Source organism: Eschrichtius robustus, chromosome 19, assembly GCF_028021215.1.
Source record: "Eschrichtius robustus isolate mEscRob2 chromosome 19, mEscRob2.pri, whole genome shotgun sequence".
In the NCBI taxonomy this organism is placed as follows: domain Eukaryota; kingdom Metazoa; phylum Chordata; class Mammalia; order Artiodactyla; family Eschrichtiidae; genus Eschrichtius; species Eschrichtius robustus.
Window position 1 is genome coordinate 66,209,960 of NC_090842.1, and position 15,956 is coordinate 66,225,915.

Sequence of the window (15,956 nt, forward strand, 5' to 3'; positions counted from 1 at the left end):
AGCTGCTTACCTTGGTGCATGCTACTTAGGAATTTGTTAATTCACAATTGAGTGTCTCCCTTCATGGCTTGTATTTTTGTGCTCCTTTTTGAAATCTCTGTGTCTGTGGGATGACTCACCAGAGAGCAATCACGTAGTCTTCTCTGAGGAACCATTTTCTATTTACATGGTACCGTCCTGAACTCCCTAAGTGACTATTATGAGTACCACCAGCCCATAGATACAATACGTATTCTTAGCCCATGTTTTAAGTCGAACCATACAAAGGTTACGCTCCAGTTTTGTGAAAACCCACCCAGTAATCGTTGAGAGGAGGGGAAGCGAGAAGGGAAAATATTTTATTATTATGGATAATGAACCAAAGACACAGAGTCACCTGGGCTTTCATAAGTTCCGTCATCTTAATCCGTACTCTCCTTCCCAGGGAAGAAGTTCTTCCTTCAGTTCTACAGCTTCAGTGTTGCGTAGACACACGACCCTGGGGGCTCCTGGGTGGGGACAGAAGCTGCCGCAGACAGTGCGTTGGTGTTTAGCTGGTCATAGGTCACTCCCGGGGATTCTTCAGGCTTTGAGGAAAAGAGACGTGCATGTAGAGCTGAGGTGCCAAATACAGTAGCCACGAGCCACCCACGGTTACTTAAATTCAAACGAATTTAAATTAAATAAAAAATTGAGGTCCTCAGCCTCACCAGATGCATTTCAGATGTGCAACTGCTCTTAGGCGTTACAATGCTCATTAATGTTAAATCACAAATAAGCAGTATTTTAAATAGAAAAAATGGATGGATGTAAATTGGTTAATATTTGTTAAATGATGCTTTCCTGCCATCCATCTGACCCTTAAAATTCGCCAGAAACTCCAATAAACGCTTTATGTTATGACATCACTAGACTCTCACAAGCCTTTTAGATGGGGATTTTGATTCCCCTTAGATATGGAAGGAAAGGAAGGGTCCAAATCATGGGGGTTTTGTGATTTGTCTCAGACCACACTGCTGATAAATAGTAGACATTGGGAGCTGGAATCCAGCTACTCTGGAATTCAAAGCACGTGGGGTTTTTTGTTTGTTTGAGATATAATTGACATATAACATTGTGCAAGTTTAAGGTGTACACGTGTCGATGTGATACATTGATACATTGCACTATGGCTATCACATTGCTAACACCTCCATCCTGTCACATAATTATCATTTCTTTTTGTGGTGAGAACAATTACGATTTAGCCTCCTAGCAACTCTGAAGTGTATGATACAGTGTTGTTGACTATAATCCCCATGCTCTGCAGTAGATTCCCACGACTTATTCCTCTACAAGTTGCAAGTTCGTTGCCTTAAATGTCATATCGCCCCCAGCCCCTGGTAATCACCATTCTAATCTCTTTTTACGAGTTCCATCAAAGTACATGTTTTTAAACTCAATATTAATTGGCCTCATCTATATAACCAGCATATGAGCTAGACAGACCCGCCTGTGGTGGAAGTGAGCTCTTGGGTTATTCCGAAGGGGAGAACTCACCGATTCAGATATTCTTTCCAGTTTGGATACACCTGCATGTGAGTAAAAGAAAAAAGAAATCAGTTCTCAGATTGCAAGAGTCAGATCTTCGTCTTTCTAACCCAAGATTCCTTATGATTTCTTCCCTGATCACTTACCTGCAGCTCCCTGCTTGGGAAATTTGGAATGGCTGGTTCTGAGAGAGAGAAACATATTAAAGTATGGGGTCTGAAGATCTGGGGGAGAAGAGAGGGCTGCAAGAAGCGGGGCTGGGCATACGAGTCACTGATGTACAAACGGGGTCTCTGAAGAATGGAGTGGGAGTTAGACAGGGCATGAGATCTGTCAAGTATATCTACCTCTTAGCGGATTCTTCATGTGATGAATCTATTAAAAAAAAAAATACAGGGAGGAATTTATCTCCTGAGAGAACCCTTCACTTTACTCCCCTTCCTCAGAGGTTTAAACGTGTGCTTCTCTGAACTTACCGTGCTGAGTGCATCTGTAGATGAAGAAGACGGCAATGAAGAGGAGGAAGACAGAGAGGCAGCTGATGGTGGCGACAATGATGACTTTGGTGTCTGGTGGGAGAAGGGTGGGTTAGAGGGTACGACTGGCTCCTGAAACACACTGATCAGCTTTAGCTGAACAGTTTCAAGGAGCCAGACAGCCTGGCTTCAAAACTTGGAGCGGCCGCTTCAGAGCTGGCACGTCCAATTATGCTTTAGGGAATTTCTTCATCTCCCTGAGCTTTTGTTTTCCCATTCAAAGTGAGGATAGCGAGACTTCCCTGGTGGCGCAGTGGTTAAGAATCCACCTGCCAATGCAGGGGACACGGGTTCGACCCCTGGTCCGGGAAGATCCCACATGCCGCGGAGCAACTAAGCCCGCGAGCCACAACCACTGAGCCCGCACACCTAGACCTGGTGCTCCACAGCCAGAGAAGCCACCGCAATGAGAAGCCCGCGCACCGCAACAAAGAGTAGCCCCTTGTGGGGGCAGCCAAAAATAAATAAATAAATACATTTATACAAAGTGAGGATAGCAATTGTGGCGACTTTACTGGATGGTAGGGAGATTGAGTGGTCAGTACATACAGAGAGGGCTAGCACAGTGCCTTGCAGACGGGAAATACCCAGTAAATGTTTCATCCCCAGGAATAATATTTATTTACTGTGAGCCACTTAGCACTCACGTGCATTCTTTCTCATCTTTTTTTTTTTTTTTTGCCACTTGGCTTGCAGGATCTTGGTTCCCCAACCAGCATTTGAACCCGGGCCCTCGGCAGTGAAAGCCCAGAGTCCTAACCACTGGACCGCCAGGGGATTCCCTGTTCTTTATCATCTTGACAATAAGCACGCAAGATAGGTTTACAGTCCCCATTTCGTTCATACGTAAATCAAGTGCCAGAAAGTAAATCGAGTTCCCCAAAGTCACTGGACAGGATGGGCTATGGACTCTGGTATGTCTAACCCTTTCAGGCCGCAAGGTCAGGGTTGTTCTGTGCTGACCACTGGGTGTGGACATTCAAGAGAAGTGATATTCTGAACCTGTTCCAGGGGACTCAGAATCTGGTGAGAAACACTTTTCCCCAAACTAACTGTGTTGCTATAGAAACGATGACAAGTCTAACAACAGACGAATCAAAGTCCAAGAATCATTTTCTCAAGATACTGAAGCAACCTAAGTGTCCATCGATAGATGAATAGATAAAGAAGGGAATACTACTCACCGTAAAAAAGGATGAAAAATTGCCATTTGCAACAACGTGGATGGACCTAGTGGGTATTATGCTTAGTGAAATAAGTCAGACAGAGAACAACAAATACCATATGATTTTACTTATATGTGGAATCTGAAAAACAAAACAAAATGAACAAACAAACTGAAAACAGACTCATAGATACAGAGAGCAAACTGGTGGTTGCCAGAGGAGAGGGGTTGGGGGGAAGGATGAAATAGGTGAAGGGGATTAAGAGGTACAAACTCCCAGTCGCAAAATAAATAAGTCATGGGGAATGTAATATCCACATAGGGAATATAATCAACAGTATTCTAGTAACTTTGTATGGTGACAGATGGTTACTAGACTTATTGTGGTGACCATTTTGTAATGTATAAAAAATATTGAGTCACTGTGTTGTACACCTGAAATTAATATTGTATGTCAACTCTATTTCAATTAAAAAATACCCCCCAAAAAAGGATGGTGAATAAATCTTAGGGCATTCTAAACAAAAAAGAAAGAGAAGAAGAATCTTCCGTGTGGTGTATATACACAACGGAATGTTATTCAGCCAAGAGAAAGAAGGACATCCTGCCGTGTGCAATAATATGGATGAACCTTGAGGGTATTGTGCAAGTGAGATAAGCCAGACAGAGAAAGACAGATACTGCATGGTATCACTTATATGTGGAATCTCAAAAATAAACTCATAGAAACAGAGAGTAGAACGATGGTTGCTAGGGGCTTGGGGGTGGGGGAAATGGGGAGAGGTTGGTCAAAGAGTACAAGCTGTCAGTTTCAGATGAATAAGGTCTGAGGATCTAACGGACCGCATGAACCCTAGTTGATGGCACTGTATCATATAATGGAAATTTACTAAGAGAGTAGATCTTAAGCATTCTCAACAACAACAACAACAAAAAAGTAAATCTATGAGATGAGTTGAGGGACGTGTTAATTAACTCTATGGGGAGAATCTTTCTACAATGTATACATGTATCAAATCATCACCGCGTTGTACACTTTAAATATCTTACCGCTTTATTGGTCAATTATACCTCCATGAAACGGCGGGAAAGGAGGTGGGGGAAAAGGAGGTAAGAATACCTCACTTGGGACTTCCCTGGAGGTCCAGTGGTTAAGACTCTGCGCTCCCAATGCAGGGGGCTCGGGTTTGACCCCTGGCTGGGGAAGATCCCACATGCCTTCTGGCATGCCCCCACCCCCCCCAAAAAAAACAAATACCTCACTTGAAGAGAGAGGTGGTGATGAAAAATACTGGCTCTAAAGCACTGAGTCTAGAATCTGACTCAATGTGTAAGATAATGAGATTGCAGTGATCATGATTATTTTCTCACCCAATATTCTACCCACACCCATCTCCCTCTGTAACAGATGCTGTCAACGTTCCTCCACCCGTGTTCCCCCAGATTCCTTTGCCATTTTTTTGCGTGCTAGATCATGGCTTTTTCCCCTTTCCAACGTGAGCACTTTGATGTCTTTGCTGGGGGGTTGCCTGGAAGGATGCCTTGGGATTTATGTGGCCCAGGGCACCCCTTTACCAATGGCTGCCATTTGTGGGAGCAGTGCATCCCCACGGACATGTGAAAATGGGGCAGGAGCAGCTGTTCCTGGATGCAAGCACAGAAACATCAGCCTTGCCTCATGCTTTCAGTCCTCCCCTTGACTACCCTACGGTTTCTCTCACATAGCAGTTCACTATAAATGAGAAGTAAGTTATTGCAAAATTGTCCACCGCCCACTAAACTGGGTTTGCCCTGAGATGTCCACATATCCTGGTTAGACTTTGCATCACTATTTACAAATTACAAAAATACATTTGCAGAAGGTCTATGCTATTGGTCTAAGGCATCTGACAGAGCAATGGGATACAGCTTGACACAGGGCATAAATGAAGTCACAGGCACCAGAAGGAAAGCCTGGATTTGTGGCAAAGTTAGGTGATGAAACTGATCATTCGTCTCTGCACAGAACTGGAATAGAGGGTCCCTTTCTAGTACCTTGGAGGCATGTGTATACAGGCTGGGGACAGCATATCTGTGCTTACAGATATTTTACTCTGTTTAGAATTGTGGTGGTGTACATATGAACTCTGAAAGTACATTTTAAGAAATGATATACATACCCACTAGGTTGGCTATAATAAAATTAAAAGAGAAAAGGCAAGTGTTGGAAAGGATGTGGAGATATTGAAACCCACATAAATTACTAGTGGGCAGGTAAAATGGTACAGTCACATTGGAAAACAATTTGACAGTTGCTCAAAAAGTTAAACATAGTGTTACCACGTGTCCCAGCAGTTCTATTCCTAGGTAGATACGTAATTGAAAACAGGGACTCAGGTATGTGTACACCTAAATTCACAGCAGCATTACTTGCAATAGCCAAAAGGTACAAACAACTCAAATGTCCATCCACTGATGAGTGGATAAACAAAATGTGGTCTATCCATATGATGGAATATTATTCAGCCATGAAAAGGAATGAAGTACTGATACATGCTACAACATAGAGGAACCTTGAAGACATTATGCTAAGTGAAAGAAGCCAGTCTCAAAAGACCACATATTTTGTGAATGCATTTACATGAAATGTCCAGAAAAGGCAAAACCGTAGAGTCAGAAAGCAGATTAATGGTTGGCAGGGCCTGTCAGGAGAGGGGGGAATGAAGAATGACTGCTTAATGGGACTTCATTTGGGGAATTATAGTGGTGATGATTGCACAACCTTGTGAATATGCCAAATGCCACTGCCTTGTCCACTTTAAAAGGGTGAATTTATGGAATGGGAGTGATATATCAATAAAAAAAGAAAGAAAATAAATTATAGAAGAGCTAAAAATATGATAGCTTTGACTTTCCATCTCATTTCTGATACTTCCAAGTTCTTTGACTCTACCGGGTAGAGTAGCAGTCATTTTGGATGGTGTAGCAGTCATTTTCCCAAGCCTGCTAATACTGAATAAAAACATTTTCAAAGAGGAATACAATGGAGGATATCTTTTTTTTTTTTTCTTGGCCACGCCGGGGATGTGTGTGGGGGGGGTGGCATGTGGGATCTTAGTTCCCCTACCAGGGATCCAACCCATGCTCCCTGTAGTAGAAGCACAGAATCCTAACCACTGGACCACCAGGGAAGTCCCGAGGATATCTTTTTTTAAAAAATTCTATTATACTAATGACAACCTTGAACAATTTTGGTTCATTGGAGTAGATTACAGGAAGGTTATGAGTTGCTGAAAGAAAAAACGATTAAGCATCTACGTAAATTCCTCCGTGGTCCCCATGGTTAGGACTCCTCACTCCCACTGCCAGGGGCCCGGGTTCGATCCCTGGTCGGGGAACTAAGATCCCACAAGCCGCAGGGCATGGCAAAAATAAGTCCTTTTATGGATAAGCCCATTTCAGTTGAAACCTGAAGAAAGCCCTAGTTTTTACGAGAATCTCTGAGGGTAGAATCTTAGTCAATTCTTCACGGAAAAGCAATATCAGAAAAAAAATTTAATATTCACCGTTTTTTGAGAACTTTAAAGTTTTAGCAAGTATTTGATCATATATATTCCCAAAGTACCTGGACTCCACAGGGCCCAGTCCCGTTCCCCGAGCCAGTCACACAAACTCACCCTCATTCTTCACAAAACTCCACTGTAGTTTTTCATTATGTAAAATGGCAGATGATTCACCTGGTGCTGTTTTATTCACCAGTGTTTTCAGAACCTGGGAGTGCCTTAGAGAGCATCTTCCCAACATGGAGAGAGGGGGCATTAAGATTCTCCTTGTGCCTTTTAATCAGAAGGGCATCCTCTGCCTCATGAGGTGGATACAACTGGGAAAAACAAGTCCTCTCTAATTATATTACGTATTTTTGCAGGGTCAGGTCCACTTTCATCATCTTCATCTAGAAAACAGGATGCAAGAAAAGGAATCACGATGTTTATACGGGAACCTTGGGGACATAAATCCTCAAGTTCTGTCTATGGACTCCATGCCCTCTTTGGGGAGCAGGCAAGAGAATGTCTTTTCCATTCTCCAGGTGCTCACTAGGTCCCCAAACCAGGGCCAGAGCACTAGATTACTCTTCTTAATACTGCTGATGTTCGCTATTATTTTAAGAACAAAAATATTTATGAATGACACAACTTCCAATCCTAACCCCACCTTCCAATCCTATCCCAGGAAAGAGCACCAACAGTTTGCAAGTATTTTCTCCCATTTGGTAGGTTGCCTTTTCATTTCACTGATTGTTTCTTTTGCTGTGCAGAAGCTTTTTAGTTTGATGTAGTCCCACTTATTTATTTTTGCTTTTGTTTCTTGTACTTTTGGTGTCATATCCAAAACAATTGTTGCCAAGAACAGTGTCAAGGATCTTCTTCCCTTTGTGTTTTTCCAGGAGTTTTATTGTTTGTAGTCTTATGTTTAAGTCTTTTATCCATTTCAAGTTAAATTTTTGTAAGTGGTTGAAGGTAGAGGTCCCGTTTCATTCTTGTGCAAGTGGTTATCTAGTTTTTCCAACACAATTTATTGAAGAGACTATCTTTTCCCCATTGAGCATTCTTGGCTTCCCTGTCAAATTTAGTTGATTGTATATAACAGGGTTTATTTCTGGGTTCCCAGTTCTGTTCCATTGATCTGTGTGTCTATTTTTATTCCAGCATCATACTGTTTTGATTACTATAGCTTTGCAGTATAGTTTGAAATCAAGAAGTGTGATGCCTATGGCTTTGTTCTTCCTTCTCGGGATTGTTTTGGCTATTTGGAGTCTTTTGTGGTTCCCTACAAATTTTAGGATTGTTTGTTCTATTTCTGTGAAAAATGCCATTGGAATTTTGATAGAGATTTGCATCAAATCTATGTAAGGTTTTGGGTAATATGAACATTTTTAACAATATTAATTCTTCTGATCTTTGAACATGGGATAGCTTTCTGTTTCCATTGTCTTCTTCAATTTCTTTCATCAGAGTCCTGTAGTTTTCAGCGTACATTTGATGCTTTGACATCTTGGGACCTTGCTGACCCTAGAGGGATTCTCCTCCCATGTTTATCCAATTTCTAGGGACGGGAAAAAACTTTCCCTCAAGCACACCTCTCAAATGCAAACCAACCTATCCAGAGCCCACACTTCCAGCCACCTCCCTTATTGTTCTCTTATACTCAGGGACACTGTTTCTCTGCCCTAATCACCCCAGGCCCAGGTCCCAGACAACCAGGGACAGCCTCTATACCCCAGATCCAATCCTCAGCCTGTTATTTCCCACAGAAACCTCAGTAAAGGCTCTTGCCAACACTCCTCCTCTTGTCTCTACGTCCTGACGGGGTGCTTCCCCATGTGGTCCTGCATGGCGTGGCATGACATGTCCCCTTTTCTTAGGAACTGTAACAAACTATCTTTTCAATAAAAATCGTATCCTTATCTTTGGCCTTACTGTACCTCAAATTTTCTATTAATACCTTGTTAAAAAGCAAACCACAGGCCCCAAATGGAATCATTTATGTAGACCATGCTGGGGCTTACTACCTAACCTAACTGAAGCTTCAAACCCGCATCCCTCCCACCCCGTCCCCAAAAATGTTGTCTTAAGTGGTCAGTCGGGAATGTTCTGGTCACACCAATGAGGTCATCACAGGGGCCTCCTCCATCCCCCAGAGGACCATGAGGTAATCTGCCACATAGATCCCTTCTGTACTCCATAGGTAGGTTAACCTAAAGCTGAAATGATCTTTTTTATTTATGACTTCCTTGTTTGGTTTTTAAAAACCTCTCCTTTTCTATAGCCCTATGGAACTCCTCTCTACTTGCTAGAAGGGATGCTTCCTCCTTCATGAATTATTTGAGAAAGCCAATTAGATCTTTAAAATGTACTCAGTTGAATTTTGTTTTTTTAACAAACTCTATTCTGAAACACTCGCCCACGTTCACATCCTTGAGACCCACTCAGAATCCCTGATAAGATCCTTCTCGCTCTGAGTTCCCATTTCTCTATAGCCACTGTCTTATAGGTACAAAAGTACTGTCCAGCATCTTTAGGCTTCAGGTCAGTGAGGAGGAATTTAGTATCCTGTCCTGTTGAGTTGCATTCTTGCTTGTACCCAGAGTCCTGCAACTTCCCCAGCACAAATGTCACATTCTGGACGTCAGACTGGCACTTGAGGGTCACGTTGCTGCTGTGTTCAACCTCTGAGCTGGGCAAGGCATGGAGGAGGGATTTGGAAAATTTCTCTGGAAAGAATTTGGAGTTAGTTTGACTCTTCATCTTGGTGACCACCAAAACCCTCCTAGAATTCAGAGGATGAAAGGGAAAAAGGTCATGAAACTTGGGGCGCAGGAACAGAGTCTAAGTGGGAGACAACTTACCATTATTTTTCTCATCTTCATTGCCCAGACAAAGCCCTGGAAGAGAAACTCTCATGAGAGATGAATTGTATGTTTGTCTTTTTTTTTTTCTTTATTGAAGTAGAGTTTTGATTTACAATGTTGTGTTAGTTTCAGGTGTACAGCAAAGTGATTCAGTTATATAACATTCTTTTTCCGATTCTTTTCCCTTATAGGTCATTACAAAATATTGAGTATAGTTCTCTGTGCTATATAATAGGTCCTTGTTGGTTATCTATTTTGTACATAGTAGTGTGTATATGTTAATCCCAAACTCCTAATTTATCCCTCCCCGCCCTTTCCCCTTTGGTAACCATAAGTTTTTTTTCTATGTCTGTGATTCTGTTTATGTTTTGTAAATAATTTCTTTCATATCTTTTTTTAGATTCCACATATAAGTGATATCATATGATATTTGTCTTTCTCTGACTTACTTCGCTGAGTATGATAATCTCTATATGTTTGTCTTTGAGTAAAAATCAAGCAGAGACTGTGTGACTCATCTGTTAAAGATCTGCCTTATTCCTTGCAGGTACTTCCCTGGGTTTATTTTTTCACCTTTTACTTTTGTCCCATTGTTTGTTATTTGGAAGTTATGTTTAGAGCGATGGTCATTGTGTAATGTATAAAAATACCGAGTCACTATGTTGTACACCTGAAACTAATATAACATTGTAAGTCAATTATACTTCAATTAAAAATAAATAAGTACATAAAAGTTATTTCCCAGGCACCATCTCAAAAAAAAAAAGTTATGTTTATGTATAAAATGCCAGCAACTTTTTCTGATATATTGCATTCCTTTCATAATTAGTCCTTCTTTTACCATCTGGAAATCACTGAACATTTACCTGTATTTTCTGTGACTGCAATTTTTATGCTTTCCATTTAAAGAATGCAACAGTTATTTACTGTGGAGTGTCCATGTGGGTTTCCACCCACATCCAAATGGGGAGATTTGCTCTCCATGACGGGGTCATTCTTTTCACAAAGAATTGAAGATGTTTTCTGGTCCCAAATGCTCTCCTCACTTGCAGCTTTGGTCTTTACGTACTTTAGCCCCTATCTCTTCTGTGCTCTATTCTATATTTCATTCTGGGATGGAGACATTAACCCATGGATGGAAATAAGGGACCCCCCCAGTCCCATATTGTGGGGGAAATGGATGCCAGTCTTGGGGCTCTGTTAATGGGTGAAGCTAGAATTTCTGTAGACATGAGAGTGACTCAGGACATCTGGCCCTTGTTTCCACTCAGGGATGGACTCAAAACACAAGCCCCCAAGCTTCACCAGGAAGCAGGGAGGTGGGGGAGTGACAGTGGACCGAGGCTGCATTAGCAGTGAGAATGGCTACATTGATGGGTAGGAAATCGGCTTCTGGTTGGTCAAGGGGGTCCCAGGTCTCATGGTCTCTTTTTAGGCCCTCCGCATATTCTGCTTTTAGTCTCACGTCACCTCAGCTGTGTTATCAGCCAATCTTCTGCTCAAATGGTGATTCCCATTCTTCCTTTTTTTTTTTTTTTTTTAATAAGCACACAATTGCCTTAGGTTCACTTTACATCAGGAAACCCTACTAAGGAGTAGGTAAACATTGGGAGAGGGGTTCTCTGTTCTTGACAAACAAAACTGTAATGTATTCAAAGTGTACAACGTGATGATTTGATGTACGTATACATTGTAAAATGATCACCACATTCAAGCTAGTTAACATATCTGTCACGTCAGAAAGTTACCTCTTTTGTGTGTGTGAGAATGTTTATGATCCATTCTCTTAGCCAATTTCGATATTATTAACTATAGTCACTATGCTGTTCATTAGATCCTCAGAACTTATTTTTTTCTTTAATTTAATTTATTTTTGTCTGTGTTGGGTCTCTGTTGCTGCGCGTGGGCTTTCTCTAGTTGCGGCGAGCGAGGGCTACTCTTTGTTGTGGTGCATGGGCTTCTCATTGCGGTGGCTTCTCTTGTGGAGCACAGGCGCTAGGCACATGGGCTCAGTAGTTGTGGCCCGTGGGCTCTAGAGTGCACAGGCTTCAGTAGTTGTGGAGCACGGGCTTAGTTGCTCCATGGCATGTGGGATCTTCCTGGACCAGGGCTCAAACCCGTGTCCCCTGCATTGGCAGGCGGATTCTTAACCACTGCGCCACCAGGGAAGTCCTTATTTCTTTCTTAATAAAGGACCACAGTTGATTTAGGCAGAGAACTGGCTGCAATGAAGACACTTGTTACTAAGGGGAAGAGACCCACTGGCATGTAGGGTAGCTTGAAAAAGCAAAGAATAAGGGGATAGCTCCTTGGAGTTTAGTAGAATTCTGAGGTAGGGAGCAGTGAGCAACATAAGTAAGCATATTTCACTGGAAATAATTACAATAAATAACTACCAATCAGCGAGTATCTATCATTTGGTAGACTCTTTACATACATCAGCCATTTACATACTTACATTATTTATCAGGTCCTTTACAGATAACTGTCTTTTACCATGCAGGCACCCTCTCTGCCTGACTCAGCCATGCAGCACACATTTACCATTTAGTGTGGTCTTTACATACACCACATGGAGAGCTGTACCATTTCCATGCTAGAAAGGGAGGAGTGGGTGACACTAGAAACCATAGCTCTCTAGAGAAGGGGAAAATTACTATGATGTTCTGACTTATAACAAGAAACATAGGGACTTCCCTGGTGGTCCAGTGATAAAGAATCTGCCTTCCAATGCAGGGGACGCGGGTTCGATCCCTGGTCGGGGAACTAAGATCCCACATGCCGCGGGCAACGTGCTGGCACCCTGGAGCCTGCGCGCCACAACTAGAGAGAGAAAACCCTCACGCCACAACTAGAGAGAAGCCCGCACACCGCAAGGAAAGATCCCACATGCCTCAACGAATATCCCGCCTGCCGCAACTAAGACCCGACACAGCCAAAAACAAAAACAAAACAAAAAAAAAGAAAGAAAAAGAAACATATATTGGGTCTTGTCCCTGGTCCTGGCACAGAGCTCCTAAAACCCTTGGAATTCCCTAAGTGTTGAGAGACGTAAAGGTGTCTTTTGCTATGTTAATGTAACTTTTGGAAAGTCTCTCTGTAACCTAAGGATGGGGGCTGGTTGCCACAGAAACAACCCCGTGATTAAAGGGTTGGAACTGTCAGTCTCACCCTCCCCCACCCCCTGACCTCTGGGGAGGCCATCAATTGCCAAGGATTTCATCAATCATGCCTATGTAGTGAAACCTTCATAAATACCCAAAAGGATGGGGCTCAGAGAGCTTCTGTGTTGGACATGTGGAGATTTTTTGAGTGTGGCGCGCTCAGAAGGTCTTTCCTCATACCTTGCCCTGTGTATCTCTTCCATCTGGCCATTCCTGAGTTCAATTCTTCTACAGTAAATCAGTAATCTAGTGAGTCAAATGTTCCTCTGAGTTCTGTGTTCTAGCAAATTTGAGTTCTAGCAAATTAATGGAACCCAAGGAGGGGGCTTTTGGAACCTTCAATCTATAGCCAGTTGGACAGAAACACAGGTGGCCACCAGGGCTTGTGATTGGCATCTGAAGTGGGAGGGAGGTCGTCTTTTAGGACAGAGCCCTTCATCTGTGGGATCTGACAGTATCTCCAGGTAGATAGTGTCACAGCGGGAGTTGAAGTGTGGGACACCCAGCTGGTGTCAGAGAGTTGCTCGGTGCTGGGCGAGACAGTGCCACCAACACACACACACTGGAATTGGATGCAGAATCCTAACTGAAGTCTGAGAAATAAAATATTTCCTGCCATATCAGTAAACAAAGGATGTCACAGTCATCAGCGATTATAGCCACCAGCCACCAGTGAGCTGGTGAGCCCTGAGGGAACTCAGGAAGGAAACAAAGAATCCCTGCCATCTAGCAGCCATCAGACTGCAGCCACTCCCCACGGTGAGCCCTGAGGGAACTCAGGATGAGAAAATGCAGGATCCTGGCCCCAGAGAGCTGAGGTGCCTATCAAAGGAATGGTTTCAGTGAGCCCAGACTCATGCATCTTCCCATATACAGAAAAGCGCTAAATTCCTTGACTTGAGATATCTGGTTTTCTTTCATTAACAATAATCTTTGGACATTCAAAGTACCTGCCCTTTGATACAAAACTCCTACATATCCTGCAGGGTTACTTGAGATGCTGTCTCCTGGGCCTGAAGTCCTAAGAATATCCACCGAATAAAACATAACTCTCAACTTTTAAGTTGTGCGATTCATTTTTCAGTCGACAGTTCACATGAGGTCGTACTGGAGTAGGCGGGGACCCTAACCCAACAGGAGACAGAACACACGGAGGGAAGATGGCCATGTGACCATGTGAGGCTTTGGAGTAATGCGTCTACACACCAAGGGATGCCAAGGGTTGCCAGCCATCTCCCAGCCAGAATCGAGGAGAGAGGCATGGAATAGACTCTCCCTCAGAGCCCCCGCCCCTCCCTGAGAAGGAATCAACCCTGCTGACACCTTGATTTTGGACTTCTGGCCTCCAGAACGGTGAGCGAATAGATGTCTGTTGTTTTAAGCCACCCGATTTGCGGTAATTTGTTACGGCAGCCCCAGGGAATAAATGTGAAGAGGACGATGTCAGTGACCGTCCCGTTTATTCTGCTCTGCAGCTGGAGGTTTGGGGTATGGTGACCGGCCTCTCAAGCTCAAATGTGTGCGTGGGACAAGCATGACCTCAAAGGGAAGGGCTGAACCCAGAAGAAGGAAGAAGGAACTAGGGCAGATGATAAGTCCTGATGTCCTCCACACCATCCCTTCCCCCACCCCACCCCCCCACCCCCTGCCGCCCCTCTTACGAAGGAGGAACTAGGCACTCAGTCTGGTGGAACTCCTGTTTCAAATTCTGGAGCTCCCGTGAGACCAAGCCAAGATTATATTCCAGGTCTTCCATCCTAGAAGCTGAGGTCTGTTTGATCACCTTGTGTTCAAGTTGAGGATGGTTGAAATCAGGCTAAGGATAGGGCTGGTCAGAAAATGTTCTTTATATCCACTGTTCCCTGCCTTAGGGTCATAGGGAAGAACAAATCTGACTCCATATTGGATCTGTTTCTTTTACTTTAACCTTTGTATTCTATTGCTTTTGCTACAAGTTAATCACTAAAGCGATGTTGCCTAGAAACTTAAAGTAGACATAATGGCCTATTTCTAGGAACCTTGCCTCCCATGCCTGAGCCTTAAGCTAAAATACCTTTGTTCAGCTCACAGGAAACATCCTGACCAGGCCCACCCGTGAATGGCTGCAAGAAAAAAGTTAATGTACCCCCTCTGAAGTCTGGCCGGAACAAGGAAATATTTGTAACAACTTGTTGCCTTTTTTTTACTTTACCTCCTCACCTCTCCCTCTTGGTTCTATAAAAGAAACTAGCATCCAGACCCCCGGCAAGATGGTTTTTTGGGACATTAGTCCACCCTTTTCTTGGTCTGCTGGCACTATTCCTTGCCCCAACAACTTGTCTCTCTTGAATTATTGGTCTGTCATGCAGCAAGCAGTACAAGTTTGGACTCGGTAACAGTAGGTCTTTTCTGTATTCCTCGTTCAAAATCAAACTCACAGCTTTTCACACCCTGTAGACCCTGCCCTCCTATATGCAAATGGAACATTCAAGGCAAGACGGTGGTACATAGATGATACACACGTGGAGGTCCCATCAGAGCCGTGCCTATCTCAGCCAATTAAACCAAGGGTATTACCACACGTCTCTGTACCTCTGCTCCCTCATCCCTTATGTGTGAGCACCAAAACGAGGGCATGTGGGTACCACAGCCGGTAGATTGTACCCAACACACAGAAGCCATAATTTCTGTACTTGTCACATCCCCCATGTTAACCCCCACTCCACCGTGAATATTCTCACCCATCCAAGCCCATCGGTCCCCATCCTGGAGACTCACCAAGGTAAAGCAGGGACAGGAATTCTGTGATCATAGCGTCCCTTCTGCCCGGACCAAGACGCCGTGTTCAGTCTTACAGTTGAAAGGAAGAAACTGGACTGGGCAATTGCAACTCCCTCCTGCCCTCTTTGTCCAGAGGATGTGGGGCGAGAGGTTTTGCTCTGACACTTTGCTCCTCCACTACCTGGTGTACAGCTTCCTTCTCACAACTGACTCAGGAAACCAGAAGCCACCAATGACAGCATCTTCCTCATAAAGCTGGTGTATGTTGCCCCACCCACCCTGAGATCTCTCCTGTCTCATCTGAAGTCCTGCCCAAGACATTGTCTTTAAAAATAATTTGTCTTTTAAATAGTCTTATTTTTATTTTTTTAATATTTATATATTTATTTTTTATTTCTGGCTGCGTTGGGTCTTCGTTGCTGCATGTGGGTTTT

The 15,956-nt window shown here is 43.4% G+C and overlaps 1 protein-coding gene across 1 annotated transcript; it reads right to left on the minus strand.

The window, feature by feature from the left end:
• Nucleotides 1-446: 446 nt before the first annotated feature.
• Nucleotides 447-15,553, minus strand: VSTM1 (V-set and transmembrane domain containing 1). Its single transcript, XM_068527183.1, has 6 exons — nucleotides 15,520-15,553; nucleotides 9,596-9,631; nucleotides 9,176-9,460; nucleotides 1,966-2,078; nucleotides 1,656-1,733; nucleotides 447-566 (listed from the first exon to the last, which is right to left on the minus strand). Exons 1-6 carry the CDS (start codon nucleotides 15,551-15,553, stop codon nucleotides 447-449), a joined length of 666 nt encoding a protein of 221 aa, XP_068383284.1.
• Between the last annotated feature and the right edge of the window lie 403 nt (nucleotides 15,554-15,956).

Coding starts and splice junctions, on each gene's coding strand:
- VSTM1 (XM_068527183.1), bottom strand. CDS start 15,553: ATGATCACAGAATTCCTGTCCCTGCTTTACCTTG. Junction 9,632..15,519: donor CCTGTCCCTGCTTTACCTTG/GTGAGTCTCCAG, acceptor TTTCTCTTCCAG/GGCTTTGTCTGGGCAATGAA. Junction 2,079..9,175: donor GATCTTATCAGGGATTCTGA/GTGGGTCTCAAG, acceptor TTCTCCCACCAG/ACACCAAAGTCATCATTGTC.